Genomic DNA, 16,482 nt, shown 5'->3' with positions numbered 1-16,482 from the left:
GATTAAAAAAATTATTGAGAATTTCAAATTTTAGTTTTTTTATTATCTCACCAAACCGAACAAAACAACTTCAATGGTTTTAATTTAAAACACTTTTAAGAATATGCAAAAATATTATACTACCGCACATACAAACAGTTTTCATTAAAAATGCATATTTTGGAGTAAAATAAATTAACTAAATCACAAAGTTTGGACAAAAATGACAAAATAGTTGTGTTCTTCATCTCTGCACACAAACACACACACACACACACACTGCATATATACATATACATTATATTCAAATATTTCTTTAATACGGAAGAATGCCAGGGGCCTAAATGCATCACTCTTGAAAATAATAATATAAAGAAAAGCTGGTGTGAAAAAAGTGCTTCCCGCTGAGTGTTTAACTCGAGTGCTTCCTGTTTTTGTCCCACTCCAATCTCGTTGTGCCTTCGACACAAAAACACAAACGCGGCTGGCTGGGCTCGGCAATTTGCATTCAAATCAGATTTTGTCGCTCGTCGAGAAGCAAAAGGTTTTGTGAGTAAAAATGTCTAGCGAGGAGTAAATAAGCGCTCATTGAAAAGAGGCGGGAAAAAATACAAACGCTGTTGGAAGGGAGGGAAGAGTGTTAATGGCAAAATGAAAAATAAAAAGCGTCCATTGTCGTGTTTGCAGCAAGCAAGCAGTGTGAAAAGCGATAATTAACCGGTAATTAATTTGCTGCTCTTTATCTGAGAGAAATGTGTGCTCCGCAAAAGATTAGCGTAGCTTTTTAATAAGCGCACTGGTTTGAGTTTTCTTCTTTCCACCCGCCCGCCACAAACAACATGGTTTGTTTATGCCATCAAGGCAGCAAGTCATCCCAATTAGAAGGCAAATCAATATTTGGAGGGAACTAACAAATTTAGGGCTGACATTTGGGTTGCGAGCTTCGATTCAAAATTATCTCAGTAGCAGCCACTTTCAAAAATTATAATTCAGTTCCACTTTGTAGCATAAAATTTGGTTCACCTAGCTCTGATTAGTAGACCCACAAAAAAATATCTCAAACACCCATGCCTATTTTGGTTCAAAATGGACATTGTCGACTGTTTTTTGTCACCTCTGAGTGTTGTTTAAAATTCAGCAATATTTGCCTTGGTAGTATCATTTACCAATATGAGATTTGGTAGACATTTCTAAATTCTAACATTAACAGCGTCACAGATAACGTCAACAATTGCTGCCAGAAAAGAAATTTGAAGTCTGACATTTTGGTTTGATGTCATTTGGGACATTTTTTGTTATTCCGGCGTTTACTTTATGAATTCAGCCCTTGAAGCGAGTATCATTAAACATGAAGTTTGATGGACAGACATGAGAAGACCCACAAAACACTCTCAAGAAGCCTTACCCAAAAAGACATCAGAATTCTGTCATTTTGTTTTGAGGTACGGTATTTCGGGGTCGTATTGGTCCATCAAAGAAACACTCAGCTTTGATATTTTTAGGTATTTTTTTTGTCTTTGTGCATGCAAGGAATGTCTCATCACTATAAAACATTCAACTAATAGCTCTCACTGTTAGTCCCATTTTATTCAATATTAATACAGAAGACGGGATAATAAAAGGCACCTTATAATCACAGACAAAAAAAAAAAAAAAAATCTGTGCATGTTTGGTCGTCACTTTCAAAAGGAGAAAAATCCGAAAGACTTCTGCGGGCGACCTTCACTTGAGTTCTGCTGCTGTTCGTTGACGAAAACGCCTTTTTCACCATCAAATGAGAAAGTTGCTCAATAAATACTGTAAAAATGCTGACTTGTGAGTGAGAATCATTTCCTGGCCGCAAATCCTTTCGGCCGTCCACTCTGATTAATAAGATGTCATCCTCTCATTAAGAACAAGACTTCCTTCCGCAGATGATCTCACTAATTTTCAGGACAAAATAAAATGGATGCTGTTTTACAGCCTTGGCTTCTTGAGTCTTTTTGTGTGTGTGTGTGTATGTGCATCGAATCAAGATGAGTATGCGTGCCGGATTTGGTGGTAATCGGACGTACGGGTTGGCGGGGGATGAATTTTTTTTTGTTACTCCCCAGGGGGATGCTATTAAAGGTGTTGTGGAGGTAAAATGCATAAATGTTAAAGCCTGTAAGAAGAGGCAATTCATTCCCACACTTCCTCAGGAAAGCTAATCCAGATCACTGCTTCCATCTTGTGGCCACTGATGAAAACACAGCAGGAAGAGGAGGCCAGAAATTTCCCTCGTTTGCCATAGGCCATTTTGAACACTTGTGATAGGCAGAATTTTTTTATTTGTTTGTTTTTAATATAGTGAGCAAATTACCTTGAAACATTCATCAAATTAAATGACTGGCTGATTTAAAAAAAAATAAAAAAGAATACCAAAATAAACAATTTACACATGAATTTATTAATTTGTTTGAATTAAATGGTTAATTTAAAAAATATGGATTTAAAAACAATTCATTTCTTTATTTTGTTTAAATCAAATAATTGGCCAGCCGCAGGGTTATTAATCATGGCTTGAAAAATTTAATAGTTGGAATCAATCATTAAATGGCTAAAAGCAAATATTTGATCGAACAGATTTTTTTCTTTCATTGATCCAGAAATGATTTGCTACAAATAAAGAATTTTTATAATAATTAACCTGCTGCGTGCTTCTTATACCTGTTTCTTATACCATTGAATCATGATTGCGTTCAGTTCAACTTTCGCCCTGAGGAACTGAATCGAGATGATTATTATTTCAACATCTCAACTTTTTGTGACATTTTTGTTTGGCAGTGTGCCGTGGGATTTTTTCCCCCTATGTAGGTTCAGCCAAGGTCAGAAAAAGACTGGCCGGACTGAACAATGTAGCTCTATTAAATTCCACTGATGTTGTAGTTGCGCATGAGCCCACTGGATGTCGCTGTACAGAAAGAAATACCACGGGCCTTCCGCTTGTCCTCGACTGACCCTCTTTTTAGACAGGCAACCGCCTACACGCTCCCAAAAAACACACGCGCACGCACACAAATTCGCAAATGCGTGCGTGCACACACACGGCCTTCAGGATCCGCATTTCCGCGTCATCGTCTTCAGAGTACAGGAGCGTCCTCTGGCGGCTGAAAGTGAACTGCAGGGGATTACCTGCACACCTTGTCAGGTGAGCTACGTTTCCGATATTTTATGACTTAAGTAACATTTAATAACATTAAGCAATATTTATCAACTTAATGGCTAAATGTTTGACACTTAACTATATTTAACAACTCTGAGTGAAGTTTAGTAACTTTTTGACGTTTATCGGCGTTTAGCGACCTTAAGTGACATTTGACAACACTCAGCGCTGTTAGTAAATGTTTATCCAGATGTGGCGACACAAAGCAGCGTTAATTGCCGGTTAGTTATGCTACTGACATTTATCGACCTTTCGAGACTGCTATACAATATTTAGTAACCCATAGCAACATGTATTGCCATTTTGTGACATTGCAATGATTAGGAGTAATTTTTACATATCCAGCAACAACCCTGAAGCTCCCTCTAGCTGCGTGAAATGGAACGCCACGGTGGGTGAAGGCTAAATGTCACGCTGCGTCCTTCAGCCACTGACCTACATCCACTGTCAGGCCTCACCATGGGGGTGACAGCGCCCCCTGCTGGAGCCTGACCTTAACACAAATGTTAAAAAAAAAAAAAAAAAAAAGGAAAAATACAGCCACATGCAAGCTGAATAATGAATTGATGTGTTCAACAATAAGGGCCCCCGAGGCCCCTGTGCAGCTGTTCACACTGCTCCCAGCAAGCAACTCGCTCCTCCCGGGCAAGCGCCACTCGCCATTTTATACGAGCGCATGCACACACACACACTCGCACACACACACCTGCTGTCCCATGGATACATCGCCACACACACGGCCAATAAAAGAAATATGAGCAGGATGGAGTGGGAGGGCACACACACACACACGCACGCACAGACACACACACACACACACACACAATGGCACATACGTACAGCTCCCACTTGTGCTGTGAAGAAGAATGAGGATGTCCACGCGCAAAAGATCCAACTCTGTCTCCAGCAGGCCTACCACACGTACAAACTGCTGTGGTACACAACAATAGAAAGAAAAGCGTGCCAGAGAACACATTCGTGCATGTTTTCCATTAGAAGGTGCAGCCATAATGTCTCAGTGAGATGTATAGAAAGACAAGCGCACACAACACGCAAACCCCTCAAAGTCATTTCGAGGCCAACTGAGAAGTTTAAAGGTTGCTGCTTGACACAAATGAGCCACTAGGGGGTGCCACAATGCATGAAGATTTTTTTGGAGGGGGGGGACGCTTTAATCATACTTGTTCGATGGAAGATCCCCCGCAAGACAAAAAGTGTTAGCAGCAAGATGTTCACTTTGCGACTTTGTGTCGAGTCGGCTGCGAAAAGGAACAGAAGGTCCGCAGGCGTCACGCTGATCCTGCTCGCCGCAGGCCCCGGCTTCAAATTCTCTCGCTCTCTCGCTTTTTTTTTATTCTTTATCCGATTCTATAGGAAGCCCTTGGAGCATTCATTCAATATCCTTGACATCGAGCTTATGGTCCGTGTACTAGTACACGCTTTGTCCTCGCGAGTGAGACAACTTAAGACAATTTAAACTTAGCGTGCCATGCTAATGAAGCGCACTAGCCCTCTAGGACGATGAAATATTCCTACGGTGAGGCTAAGCGAGACTGAAAGGTCTTCCTATCAAATTTCTCGAAGTCAACTCGGCGACCTTGTCCCGGTTAAGGTGAGCAAGGCCGTCCTGGCCGGCGGGCGTTTGGCGTGGGCGAGCGAGGGAGCGTGGGAGGGGGGAAGCTGTGAGGAGGACGAGGAAAAGCAGAGGACATTCCTTTGGCCTCGGGTGAAAGCTGCGCAGCCGGCGCGCACGCTAAAAACGGGAATGTTGGCGCACGCTGAGACGCAAGCTGCGCCTGTTGGCGCACGCATGCGAGCAAGCAAGACATACGCACACACACACCCTCATGTTTATGTTCATTGTAGGAGTCGAGAGATGCCTAAAAAATATATATGTATTTATATTATTATTAAACTCATTCTGCGTCGGGGGAAAGGTGAAAAGTAATCCTTTATTGTTTTTTTTAACTTGTTTGTTGCTTTTTTTTTTTTACTCGCAACACTGTGACAAAACAAGCATGTGGGTGTTTGTAAACATTTAGCCACAATGCAGGTCAAACCAAATTTTGCTCACAGTTTTGTTTTTTAATAGCTACCGACGTCTCGCCGCAGAAGAATACGATTGTTGTGATATCACATAACAGCAACTTTCACAGAAACACAAAAAGAGGAAGTGGTGTGAAGATTTTTCATGAAACAAATAAAAAATGAAGACTTTTTTTCCCCTCTCTCTCCCTGGATGAGCTGTTGTTGACGAAACGGAGTGAATTCTTCAGTGTCGGGGCAGAGACGTGCTGTACATTTGCTTCGGGGCTCAGAGAAGTTTGGCGAGGAAACTTGAACACAAACTTATATCGGATTGATTCTTTGAACGCCAACACCACTGCCGAAAGCATTTTTTTTTTCTTTTTTTTTTTTTCCATTTTTGCCGCACAACCGGCACAATAATAAACATGGCATTACACAATTGCGTTGGAAGTCGAGTGGGCTAACTTTTGGTCATTTTGAGTGATTTCATCTTTTACGGATGCAATGAAATCTAGGGAATTTAGTTTTTGGGGGGATTAGCATTAGTGGTCTAATGCCAAAGTTCTCCTATTTCTGGTCTTTAGTGTCACCAAACACAACCAATTGTGACCAAAAGAGCATTTGATGTGACAAGCAGAAAATTATTTTTAATGCTAATATTTTTGCTAGGTCTCAAAATTATAAAACAGTGCAAACAAGGCCGAAAATGGGATTTTGGTGGCAAAATAGTCAATGATTGAAATAAAAATATTCTGATGTCATCTATAAATGTGAAAGTAAGGCCAACCTGTAACGCTAATAATGTCTGGCACTGACTTAATGAGACAACCTCTGCTCAGAGAGCTACCATAATATAAACTTTGAAAAAATATATATCTTTGTTACACATGCACACGCCAGTCAGTCTCACAAAAGGGTAACCTAGCCGTGACCTATTACCGCCAAAAAATTGCATCTGTGCTCATAGAGTCACATCAGGCGTAGACTCCGCTTTGATGCTCGGCGGCCTCGGGCGAGTGGGAAGACAGCGTTGGCGTCGACGTGCACGTGCATAAAGATTGCAGCGACGGAGATAAAGATCGCGGCACTCAGGAATGAAAAGACACTTTAAAACCCAAACTGTCATCGGTTTAAATTAAATTTCCGCCACTGTGATCAGCTTCCACAGGTCAGATAATGCCTTTGATTTGGAGAAACAGCATGTGGATCCAATCTAGAATTGTTTACATAATGTTCATATATTTTATGAACAACAATGCTGGTGTCTGTGTAAAAAATAGAATCTTGCATCATTGTTTTCATTCAAAAACTGTGTGCAGAAAAGGGCTGTTTATTTCCAGAGTTGGTTAAGGTAACCATGGCAACTGGTGGCCTTGCCACTTGTTTTGTTCATGATCTAAGTGTGAAAATACTGCATGTCAAACATGTTGATGAGTGGGGAAAAAAAAAGAACGAAAGCAAAAAAGAATCGTTCTCAAAGTGGTTGCAGGTCATCGTGCGCAAATACACACACACACACACACACACACACATTCACTCGCAGTCCAGCTGCCTTGATTGGACGATAACTTGGAGAAATATTGGATTTTCCTGGCGGTCAGGTTAAATCCTTCGGGCAGGCCGCCAGGTCAATTGAAGAAAAAAAAAAAAAAAAAAAGAAGTCCTGATAGCAAATCTGCTTAAATTCACAAAGACGTGCTTCAACTCTCTTGGAGGGAGTTTGAGCGTCGGCCTCACAAATCCGCACGGGCACACTTTTTTAAAACATTGGCCATCGGACTCACCGACTGACTGAAAAGTGTTTGGCTGAAGCAATTAAAAAATGGGCTCATAATAAGGCCGAGCAGGTCGTCGCGTGCTACTTTGTCCTCAGCGTGTGCGCACAGACTTGAATGCTTTCATTAAAATGAGGAGAATTGGGCTCTTCAATTTTTTTGTTCTTATTGGCGGATCCCTCTAAATGGACAAAATGACCTGAAAACGCTGAAAGTCAAATAGCAGATTTCCTAGATTTTCTTAGAATCTAAAATCTTTTTTCTAGAATGTCTGCTGTACGCTCACTTGCTCCTTTTTGCTCCTCTTATTTATTTATTTGTTGTGTTATTTATTCATTATTTATTCAGCATGCTGTTGTTTACTTGTTTTACTTGATTGTCTATTGTGGGCCATGTCTTGTCACCGTGGGATTGGGGGGAACGAAGTTTCGGTTTCTTTGTGTGTCTTTGGCATGTGGAGAAATTGACAATAAAGCTGACTTTGACTTTTTTGACTTTAGGTTTTGTTTAGTTTACATTGACCAATTTTTTTATTTTTTTGTCAATCAGAGACTTCGTCCGTTACACTGCTGATTCCCAGTGACCAATCAAACAGAGCCGGGCAGTCACATGACCATGCCCACAGAGAAGCAAATTTTTCAGTGACTCTAAATTTACACAAAACATTCAAGAATTTCAAAAGTTGTTGGTGTCTTCTGATGAATCAACAAAATTCTGTGCCATGATCTGTATACGTGCAATGACAGAAAGTTTTTACCGCTCACGGTAGTCTTCAAAGTAATCAAACAGACAAACTGACCCACTTTTTGGAAAAATGTTCAGCACCAAACTAACTGAGTGAAAAAGTGTGATTTTTGGCGTATTTCGTAGATAATTAGAGAGGAGTCAGAATGAGCTTTAGCATGTCATTGTGCGCTACTTTGTCGCGGGATAAAGCCTCAGCACGCTCCTGCAGACCTTAAAGCTTTAATTAAAATGTGCGGATTTGTGCTATTTAATTTCCTTCTCTTTTTTTTTTCTGCGTGTGTGAGTCTGTGTTTCTTTTTTTGTGGAATTCCTTTTCCTTGCTCACAATCTGTCCGCTCGCACACAGACGTGAATTCAAACGGAAACAAAGCGCAGCACGGTCGAGTTAATCGTCTGAAGACGCTTTTGCGAGGTTCATTGACGCCGTCGCTTTCCAGCTGTTGGCCTGGAACTTTCTCATCCACTTTTTGTTTTTGCCCGCTCATGTCTGACCACAAAAAAAGAAAAAAAAATCGAGCTGTGACAGTCATGGTGTTGATGAGTATGTTTATTTAAAAGCTGCCAATGCTAGCGTGGAAGCTAGCTTGAAAGATAGCATGAGTGGCGTACTTGTGTACTTGTTCCATTCCACGGGTGTAAAGTTTAACAGCTGCCACTCACATCTCTGCGGCACCCCCATCCTCCTCCTTCCTCATGTTTAACACTCCCACTAATAAAAAGCTTCCACATGCCCCCCCCCCCCCCCCCCCCCCCGACCCCCACCCCCACCCCGCCTTTCTATGCTCTCCCCCCTAATGAGGTAAATTAGCGGCTTGCAACAGATGCATGGAATATACACTAATGGCCGCCATCTGTCACTCAACATTGAAAGCGAACCCCCAACAGCGGCCGGGAAGACAAACAACAACAGCGCAGAGGTGCGAGCCATGCTATCAGATGCACAGAGCTCTCGCTGACGATGCCGAAGACGCAGGGCTTCGAGTCCTGATTGGTTCTGGTGTGCAGGAAATTCTGATTGATACGTCCAATCTGATCCGTGCGTACCAAATTGCAGCGACACCACGCTCTTGTCTTTCAATCATATCTCAATGGCGTTGATATGAAAAGGTCTTTAAACGTGACAGGTTGGATTGAAGACGGAATAAAAAGCAACATAGCCTTCCATTGCTTCTTGTCAAGTGAGAAAAAGCCGTCACAAAATAACGTTAAAGCTGCTCGGTAGAAACGAACTTAATGTCAAGTTCATCTTTGAAGGATCCCAAAATGGTGGCTTCAAAGCAAAATGGCAGACTTGCCGTGTCTTCTCAGCCGTGAGTTTGCAAGACGTTTATGGGTCGCCTCATGACCGGCGCTGCCATTTTGTGCACCCACTGGCTCCAAATTGCGACAAGTGGGCGGAGCCGGACGAGACCCGGCGCGTCGGCGGCATGAAGCAGCCGGGCAGAACTTCCATTAGAACAAATGGAGCGCGGCCGGCCGCAATTCATCACTATTTGCATCCAGATGAGCAATAATTCTTCTTAACGGCTTCGGCTAATGACAAGCAGCGCAAATTAATCACTTCGGGAGAGCCGCGACCGGCCCGCCGCCGACAACAATAACTCACAACACAACAGCCCGGGCCCAGGAAGGCGCCCGCCAAAATATAACACACCTCGCACATGATAAATATAGCATAGTATCAAACACAACGCATGAAGTCGTAAAAACAATGGAGCCGCGTGTAATAAAGCCAGAAGTCCGAGTAGTCCCTCACTAGCTTACTCGCGGCTCGTTGGCGAGCTTCCCTACTCATTTCCATGCTAATTGTTGGCTATAATGCTCTCAGCTACATGCTATTTATGTTAGCATCTGCTTGGAACAAACCATTAGTGAAGTGAATTAATTGAAACACTTATGTTGCTGTCACGCAGCCAGAAGGTCGTCCCATGTTAAAGCAGCGATTCCAAGTCAAGTTCCACGAGTTTTGAATTTGCTCATATTTTCTGGAACTTCAAGAACCCAATTAGGTTTTTGATGTTCAGAATTGCGAGACTGCACCTCAGAGGTTCTTGGACGTGACATTAAAGTGGGTGCAGTGCGCCTGGAAATGTAACTGCAGACGCGAAGGATCGTTGTACTTGCATGCATTTCAGGCGTCCGCCGTGTTAGCATGCAGACGGCAACGCCACCGCCCTCGCCACACTCTGCCTCCACCTCGGGCGACCGTCGGAGCAGCGAAATTTCAGCCACCGTCCACCGTGTCAGCCGCTAACTCAGAGGCCATCTGTCCGAGCACAAGCGTGGGCCCCGAGGACGCCGGCGCTGCCTTAACTGAGAGGTGACGCCGCCTTCGCACGCGCGCTAACACGCCGTCGATCGGCACCAGCATGTCCGAAAAAAAAAAAAAAATAGATTCATGAAGGCTGAGAAGAAAAGCCATCGGTGGGAAACTTTCTCACAGGGGAAGATCTTGTTTCACTCACTTTCAACAATGAAGGAAATGACGACCGACCGACAACGGCATGGGACATGTTTTTCTATTTTTGACGTTTGACTTTCTACTTCCTAAGTGCACTCAAGTGGTGCCAACTCTTAACTAATTCCAACGTGTGACAGTGAGACTTTGCTCTTTCAGTCTGTTTTTATTTCCCGCAAACCGCGGAAGGGAAACAAAAGGCCACCAAGTGCAAAGAGCCGCGCGGCCGGCGTGGGTGGACGAATGCGAAGCGGCGGCGTAGCATCGGCCCGTTGTCACGGCAACACTCTGCCGGGGCAGCCATGTTGTCCTACCGTCATCTCATCGACACCTCGGCCGCGTACTGAAACACCAAACATTTTGTCTATTGGACTTTTTTGCGCACACTAATGAACGACGGGGCTCATCAGCATGTTGGCCACGTCAGCATAATCGCAAGCCGCTGTCAGACTCAATCAGTCGATCAATAGCGTGTTTGCCTTGAAATCTTCATCAGCGATGAGCCGTAAGGCGTCCTGACAGCGACCAAGCACTTTGCTGGAATGTTGATGCACAATCAACAGTGGTTTTGCCTCGGCGGACGGACAGCTGATGAATTGGCAGCAGGTTAGCGAGCGCTACAACAACATCATACAAATATGATGAGAAGATTGCAGGCCGCGCCAGATGAAAATGGCGTCGTGTGTTTTGTGGCATGACCTTTTTTGCGGGTCTACACATGATAGACATTGCTACCAAATTTCAAGATGCCAAGTGATCCTGATGGTGCGGCAGATGCCAGTGCCCAAAACAGACAGGGTCCTTATGACAATTAGCATGTGTGAAGTAGCGCTAATAAAAGGAGGAAAAATCATCCGTTAGTAAAAATGGGGAGGGAAAGGATTCAACGTCTCAAGGACACTTATCTGGAAAATGAGGACAACATCTGCCTCCGTCACTTGTTTCACACAGATCATGCAAAAGCTGAGGCATTCGATCTAGCATTTGTTCGGCTGCGTCCTTCACACAGAACCCAGCCAAGCGGGACAGTTCACTTCCTTCACACAGAACCCAGCCAAGCAAGACAGTTCTGACCTCTCTTTCACGCAGAGATCCAGGAAAATTGGCACATCAGACATATCGAACTAGTGGGTATTAGCAAGTGTTTCACACAAAACACAGCAAAAAGCTTTGTCAACTTTTTCAGACAAACATCCTGCAAAATTGGCGCATCAGATGTTAAGGTTACCATTCACGAGAGACAGATATTTCATTGATCCGTTTTATATATTTAAAATAATCAAGGATGAATCTCAACTATAGTAGAGGTTGGATAGGGCAGCGATAAAACATCTGCGTGATTTAAGCAAAATGCAAACAACAAAAATTATTCCTCAAGTCAACTTAATCTTTTTGTTACACTTGCAGATATTTTGCATTAATCCCATAAATTCCTGCCAATTGCCGTTAATTCCTGCTGGCAGGTTTCCATGGAAATGTGCCAACATTTCCCGAAAACAAAACAGCCTGCCAATTTGTGCCAGCACCGCTTCAACACGCAACAGCTTGCCGGAACCGTTGCCCATAAATGGAGCCCAAAAAAATGACTGGGAAGCTTTTTTGGAGATGAAAATATAGAAAGTTCATCAAAAGGACTGTTAATCCGACGGCTAATCCCGCTTTTAGGAAAACCGAACAGGGTGGCTCAGTGGCAGTCTGTTTGGAAAGAAACTGGAAGGAACCATTATCATGATCAGGCAGGGGTGCTACACCATTCCAAATACACTCAGACAAACTGACAGATAGAATAGAGGGGCGTCCCAATACTTTCGGGGTGGGGAGAGTCCAGCGAGCCAGCTTGCCGCTTCCTCCGCTCGAGCGGCGAAGGACGCGGCGTCCTTCAGGGGGATTTGCTTCCATCAAGTGAAGAATGACGCCGGCAACTTTTGACATTCCGTTTTCAGCCGAGCGTGGCCGAGGTCACCGACAGAACATCATTCTAGTTTTTTTTTATGCTCCTCCCTCAATCGCCCCCGCAACCATCTTGGGAAATATTCGCCCAATCTTCCTAATTTGAAACCTGGATATTGTTAGAACCTAAGTCTAAATTGAAAGTCTACTTTCCATGCTGATGCAACCACTCTTAGCGTGTGTCAGCACTGAGTCAGAAGAAGTCGGAGCAGTCGCCGCCGCCGCCAGCGGGCCGGGCGCTCCCCCGGCTGTCAATCAAGAACGGCGACCTTTGCCCCGCTGTTGAAAGCGGCGCTCCACAACAGGTGACCTCCAGTTTAAATATAGCAGGCGCTGACAGCGGGGGGGGGGGCGCCGTTCGGCTGGGCACCCAACACCTGACGCAGCCCCCCGGGGTGGCGAGGCCTGACTCGACAGTCCAAAAAATTGGATCGAAGGACTTGTTTGGTGCTTTCTGCCGAGTCAGCAAATGTTTTTGTCACACTTGGGCCACAATATGCCTAGTGGTTGGTATACAGGCTCCCTCTAGTGGCATGTCCAAGTATCACCAAATTCCAATTTCAAACCTTGCCTAAAGTTGCGGCAAAAACACCGCCCCCTCATTGTGCGCATGCGAAATTACTTCTCTTTCAAATTTCCCAGCGGTGCGGCGGATTGCGGCCAAACGTGGCGAACGTCGCGGCTGCTAACGGTCGCTTATTGTTGCGCTTTCATGCAGCCGCTCTGACTCCTACACCTTCTCTTCTTTTCTCCCGCTCCCTCCCTCTCTTCTTCCTCAACACAAGCTCACCTTGTAAAAAATGCATCACCTCCTCGCCTGCATTAGCCAGGGTGAAATTTAATTTGTAGCTTGTTTCAAACCTTAACCCTGCCTTAAAAGCCCACTTGGAAACTAAGTCTGGCTGAATCCCGACTTCAAACCCTTGACCCGATCTTGAAAGCTTAATCACTAACTCTTGTTTGAAAGCCAAATTCAAGCTTGAAAGCATACTTGAAAATCCAGGTAGTTTCAAACAAGACAGATTTCTTGGAGTAGGGTTTTTAGATAGGGTTCAGGTTTGAAAGCAGGGGTTCAGCTCAAGTTTGGGATTCAAACTAAGATCTACACTTTTAGATTCAAACAGAAGTGTACTGTATTTATAAACATTGTCGATTCTTTAATGATGATACTTTAATGACTTTGTACTGAAGGCAAAATAAGCAGTCCAGGCAACAACTTGGAAAGGCGTTCTATAAATAGCTAAACGCCTGATTTTTTTTCTTCTCTGCGCTCGCCCCAGAAAGACGCTCCTTCGTCTTCTTCTTCTTGAAGTGCGTTAAAGGAACCTTACATGCACAGCCTTCATAGCAGCCCCACTAATTAGTGCGCAGCCTCTCTTGGATTTTATTTTTCTCCTCCAGCCCGGAGCGCATTGAACGCCTCATGTCAGCGGCTAATCACTAATTGCCGGCTAATTGGCCACTGCTCGTCGTGGACGATGCGACCCTTCAGAAAGTAAATGACGCTGACAACGAGAGTGGGCTAACTCCATCTTTGTCATTTTCTTTTCCTTTTCTCGAATAAAGAGGGCCGTTCTCCGATAGTCTGCGGGGACGATAATTGCTAATTGTTCGCTAATTGGCGAGAAGCTGAGCCATTGATAACTCCTACTACCTTTTCATAGTGATCATTTTGAGTGTATTCACGAGTAGAGGAATATTCAACACAAGTGTGGACAATCTGGGAAACTTTCAGCACACACCATAGCACTTGCTAATTGCTAAACTCACACAGTTCAGTTTGCCTGCTGCCACTAGCATGCCACGAGCACACTCCCTGACGGGTGAGGATTCATGTTTTGGCAAGTGAGGTCGCGAAGAGCCAGAGAGGTTGTGGTCAGGGCGGCAGATCAGCATCTTGCTGTGCCCACACAAACACGTGGTGGGCCGGATAATCGAGGGTCACCGTGTGGGGCCGCCGTGACTGCTGTGTGACGGCGCGCACACATATGAGCTTCTGCTATGTTCCAAAAGAAACAAAGGGGCGGTCCATATTCACCAACTGTGAGATCACAATAGTAGAGGCAAAATGTGAACTCAATGTTTCAGGACAAGTTCTTTTCCCCGTGAACAGAAAGTGATGTCATGACTGGTGACAGGTAAATCAAAGCCGGCCCTCTTATATGACACAATAAAAATTACTGTTTCAAAATTTACGTTTGCAGATAAAACTGATGTGGGGGAGGGATTATGCAAATTGATCCCACAGTGACGTCACAGCAGGACCACAACAGTTCATTGACAATCATCATCTCCACACTCGCAACAGACAATTGTGCATGAAAAAGTCACTTTTTCCACTAAATCCAGCTCAGAGTGCAAATGCCCGCGCGGGATTCCGCTCCCATGTGAACAGGAAGTGATGTCACGGCAGGGGAAAAGCCTCGCGAGTGGGAAAAGTGGCGGATGAATGAACGGCAAGTTGCTCGACGCACACACGCAGCACTTGTCAAAAGAAGGGCGCTAGTCACGGTCGCGCAACTACTCACACAACGCCCCCTTCGCTTCATCCAGAACGGCGACGAGCGAAATTCCCGCGCATCCTCCTCCGGTTATCCGTCCCGCTTTGTCTTGAGAATCGGCCGGCCAACGGAGAACGCTGCGGCAGCGTTAGCATGAGAATACTCACGGTGTCGGAGGGTCGCCGAGCCAACGCGCAGATGAGTTGCCGCACGCTCGATGGGAAGACGGGAGGGGGGAATGGAAAGTCGACTCGGAGAGAGAGCGAGAGAGAGACAGAGAGGAGGAGGAAGAGGAGGAGGGAGCATCCAAAGCAGCACAAATAAAGAAATGAAGGAATCCTCCAGGAATGTGCGTCTGCGTAAGAACGTGTGCGCGTGTGTCAGAAGGGAGGGTGTTAAGAGAACTGCGTGTGTCTGCGCGCGCACACACATATACGCACATACACACACGCAGGGTTGCACTTAGAATCACTGCTGACAGCTCTGCTGCGCAGTCCACCTGCCTCATCATCAGCACCACACACACAGACACAAACACACACGCATTCTTTCGACGCACACGAACACACACACCCCGATTACATAGAATCGTTCACACACAATGATCACACAGACACGCATTACTTGCACATGCACACAAAGGCACGACTTCACTAACAATCACCCACACACTTTTTGCTTTCACAGTAACACACACGGTGTCATTTAATCTCACGCACACACACTCTTAGTATCTGCATCAATGTCCCGACAAAGTACACGTATGCTGTTGCGTGAGTTTCACGCCGCTGACAGATTCCGACGCTGCGGGGTAGCGATCGCCCTACGAGTAACATGGAGGAAGGTGTGTTCACACGTCTACGCGCGTGCGTGTGTGTTTGTGTGTGTTCACTGACGGATCTCCCTTCCGCCCACACCGCCGCACCCTTCCCGCTCCCTCCTCACGCACCCTCACCCTCTGTCCGTTCCTGCGTTCACTCCAGTGTGGCTGAATGAAATGAAAAAAGTCCCAAGCGTTCCGACAATTATACAAGCTGCTCAAACTCTTTCCTTTCATTAGTTTTTTTTTCACCCGTCTTGCACTACCGCAACAACCCCGACTTCCCACCCCAGCCCACCTCAGCTTACATCGCAATTCGTGCAGTATTCATTCACACCATGCCTTTAATCACGCTCAAAACCTGAAAATGGACAGACTGGTGCAAATGTACACTTAGTTGTCATAAAAGAAAAAAAAGTTCCTCTCATCCCTGCGTAACGTCTGTCTGACTTCACAAACTCGGGTGTAAAAGGAGGACGCCGCTGAGGTTCCTGCCTCAACTTTCCAATGTCAAAGTGACTTTCAGAGTTTTCCCCCCAAAAAGTCTTAAAATCTTAACGTGCTTCATCTTCATCTCCTCACCAGTCACATCTGACGCGTCGCCTTACGCTACCTTCCCTATGTCAAGCCCGATGACAGATTGATCGGCTGTCATGATCCCGAGATGGAGGCCAAACATCAGCACCTCCAGTCAGGTAGGCCACGCCCCCACAGGGTCCGCCACACCACCCAGACTGACTGAATTGATGCGCCATTGTCCAGGTTCCTCGCTCCACTTTTTCATGTCAAAGCACGCAAGTGACTTTGGAAAAACTTTTCCTCATCCGCGGTGTTTGACATTACATGGCGGCCGGCTGGCCGTCATGGAAGCCAAACAGCGCCTCTAATCAGGTAGTCCGCCCTCCGCCCCCCTTCCAACCACCGCCGCCCTTTATCTCCCCTCAATTAACACTGCGCTCGGCAGCTTCTATTATCTTAAGCGCGCAGAGAGCGCGGGGTCCTGCGAGGGGCGGCGGATCTGCGGACCGCCCGCGCGCAGC

The 16,482-nt window shown here is 45.3% G+C and overlaps 1 protein-coding gene across 2 annotated transcripts in view; it reads right to left on the bottom strand.

Annotated features, from left to right (window-relative positions):
- The window catches only part of LOC125984205 (RNA binding protein fox-1 homolog 3), a 116,456-nt gene extending 101,659 nt beyond the window's left edge, over window positions 1–14,797 (bottom strand). For both annotated transcript variants that reach the window (XM_049746162.1, XM_049746163.1), the window contains exon 1: window positions 14,650–14,797. In XM_049746162.1, the coding sequence (XP_049602119.1) occupies window positions 14,650–14,670 (21 nt within the window). In that variant the 5' untranslated portion in view covers window positions 14,671–14,797. The remainder of the gene's footprint in view (window positions 1–14,649) is intronic.
- Between the last annotated feature and the right edge of the window lie 1,685 nt (window positions 14,798–16,482).

This window comes from Syngnathus scovelli, chromosome 16 (genome assembly GCF_024217435.2).
Source record: "Syngnathus scovelli strain Florida chromosome 16, RoL_Ssco_1.2, whole genome shotgun sequence".
Classification (NCBI taxonomy): domain Eukaryota; kingdom Metazoa; phylum Chordata; class Actinopteri; order Syngnathiformes; family Syngnathidae; genus Syngnathus; species Syngnathus scovelli.
This window is presented reverse-complemented; position numbering and strand designations above follow the sequence as displayed.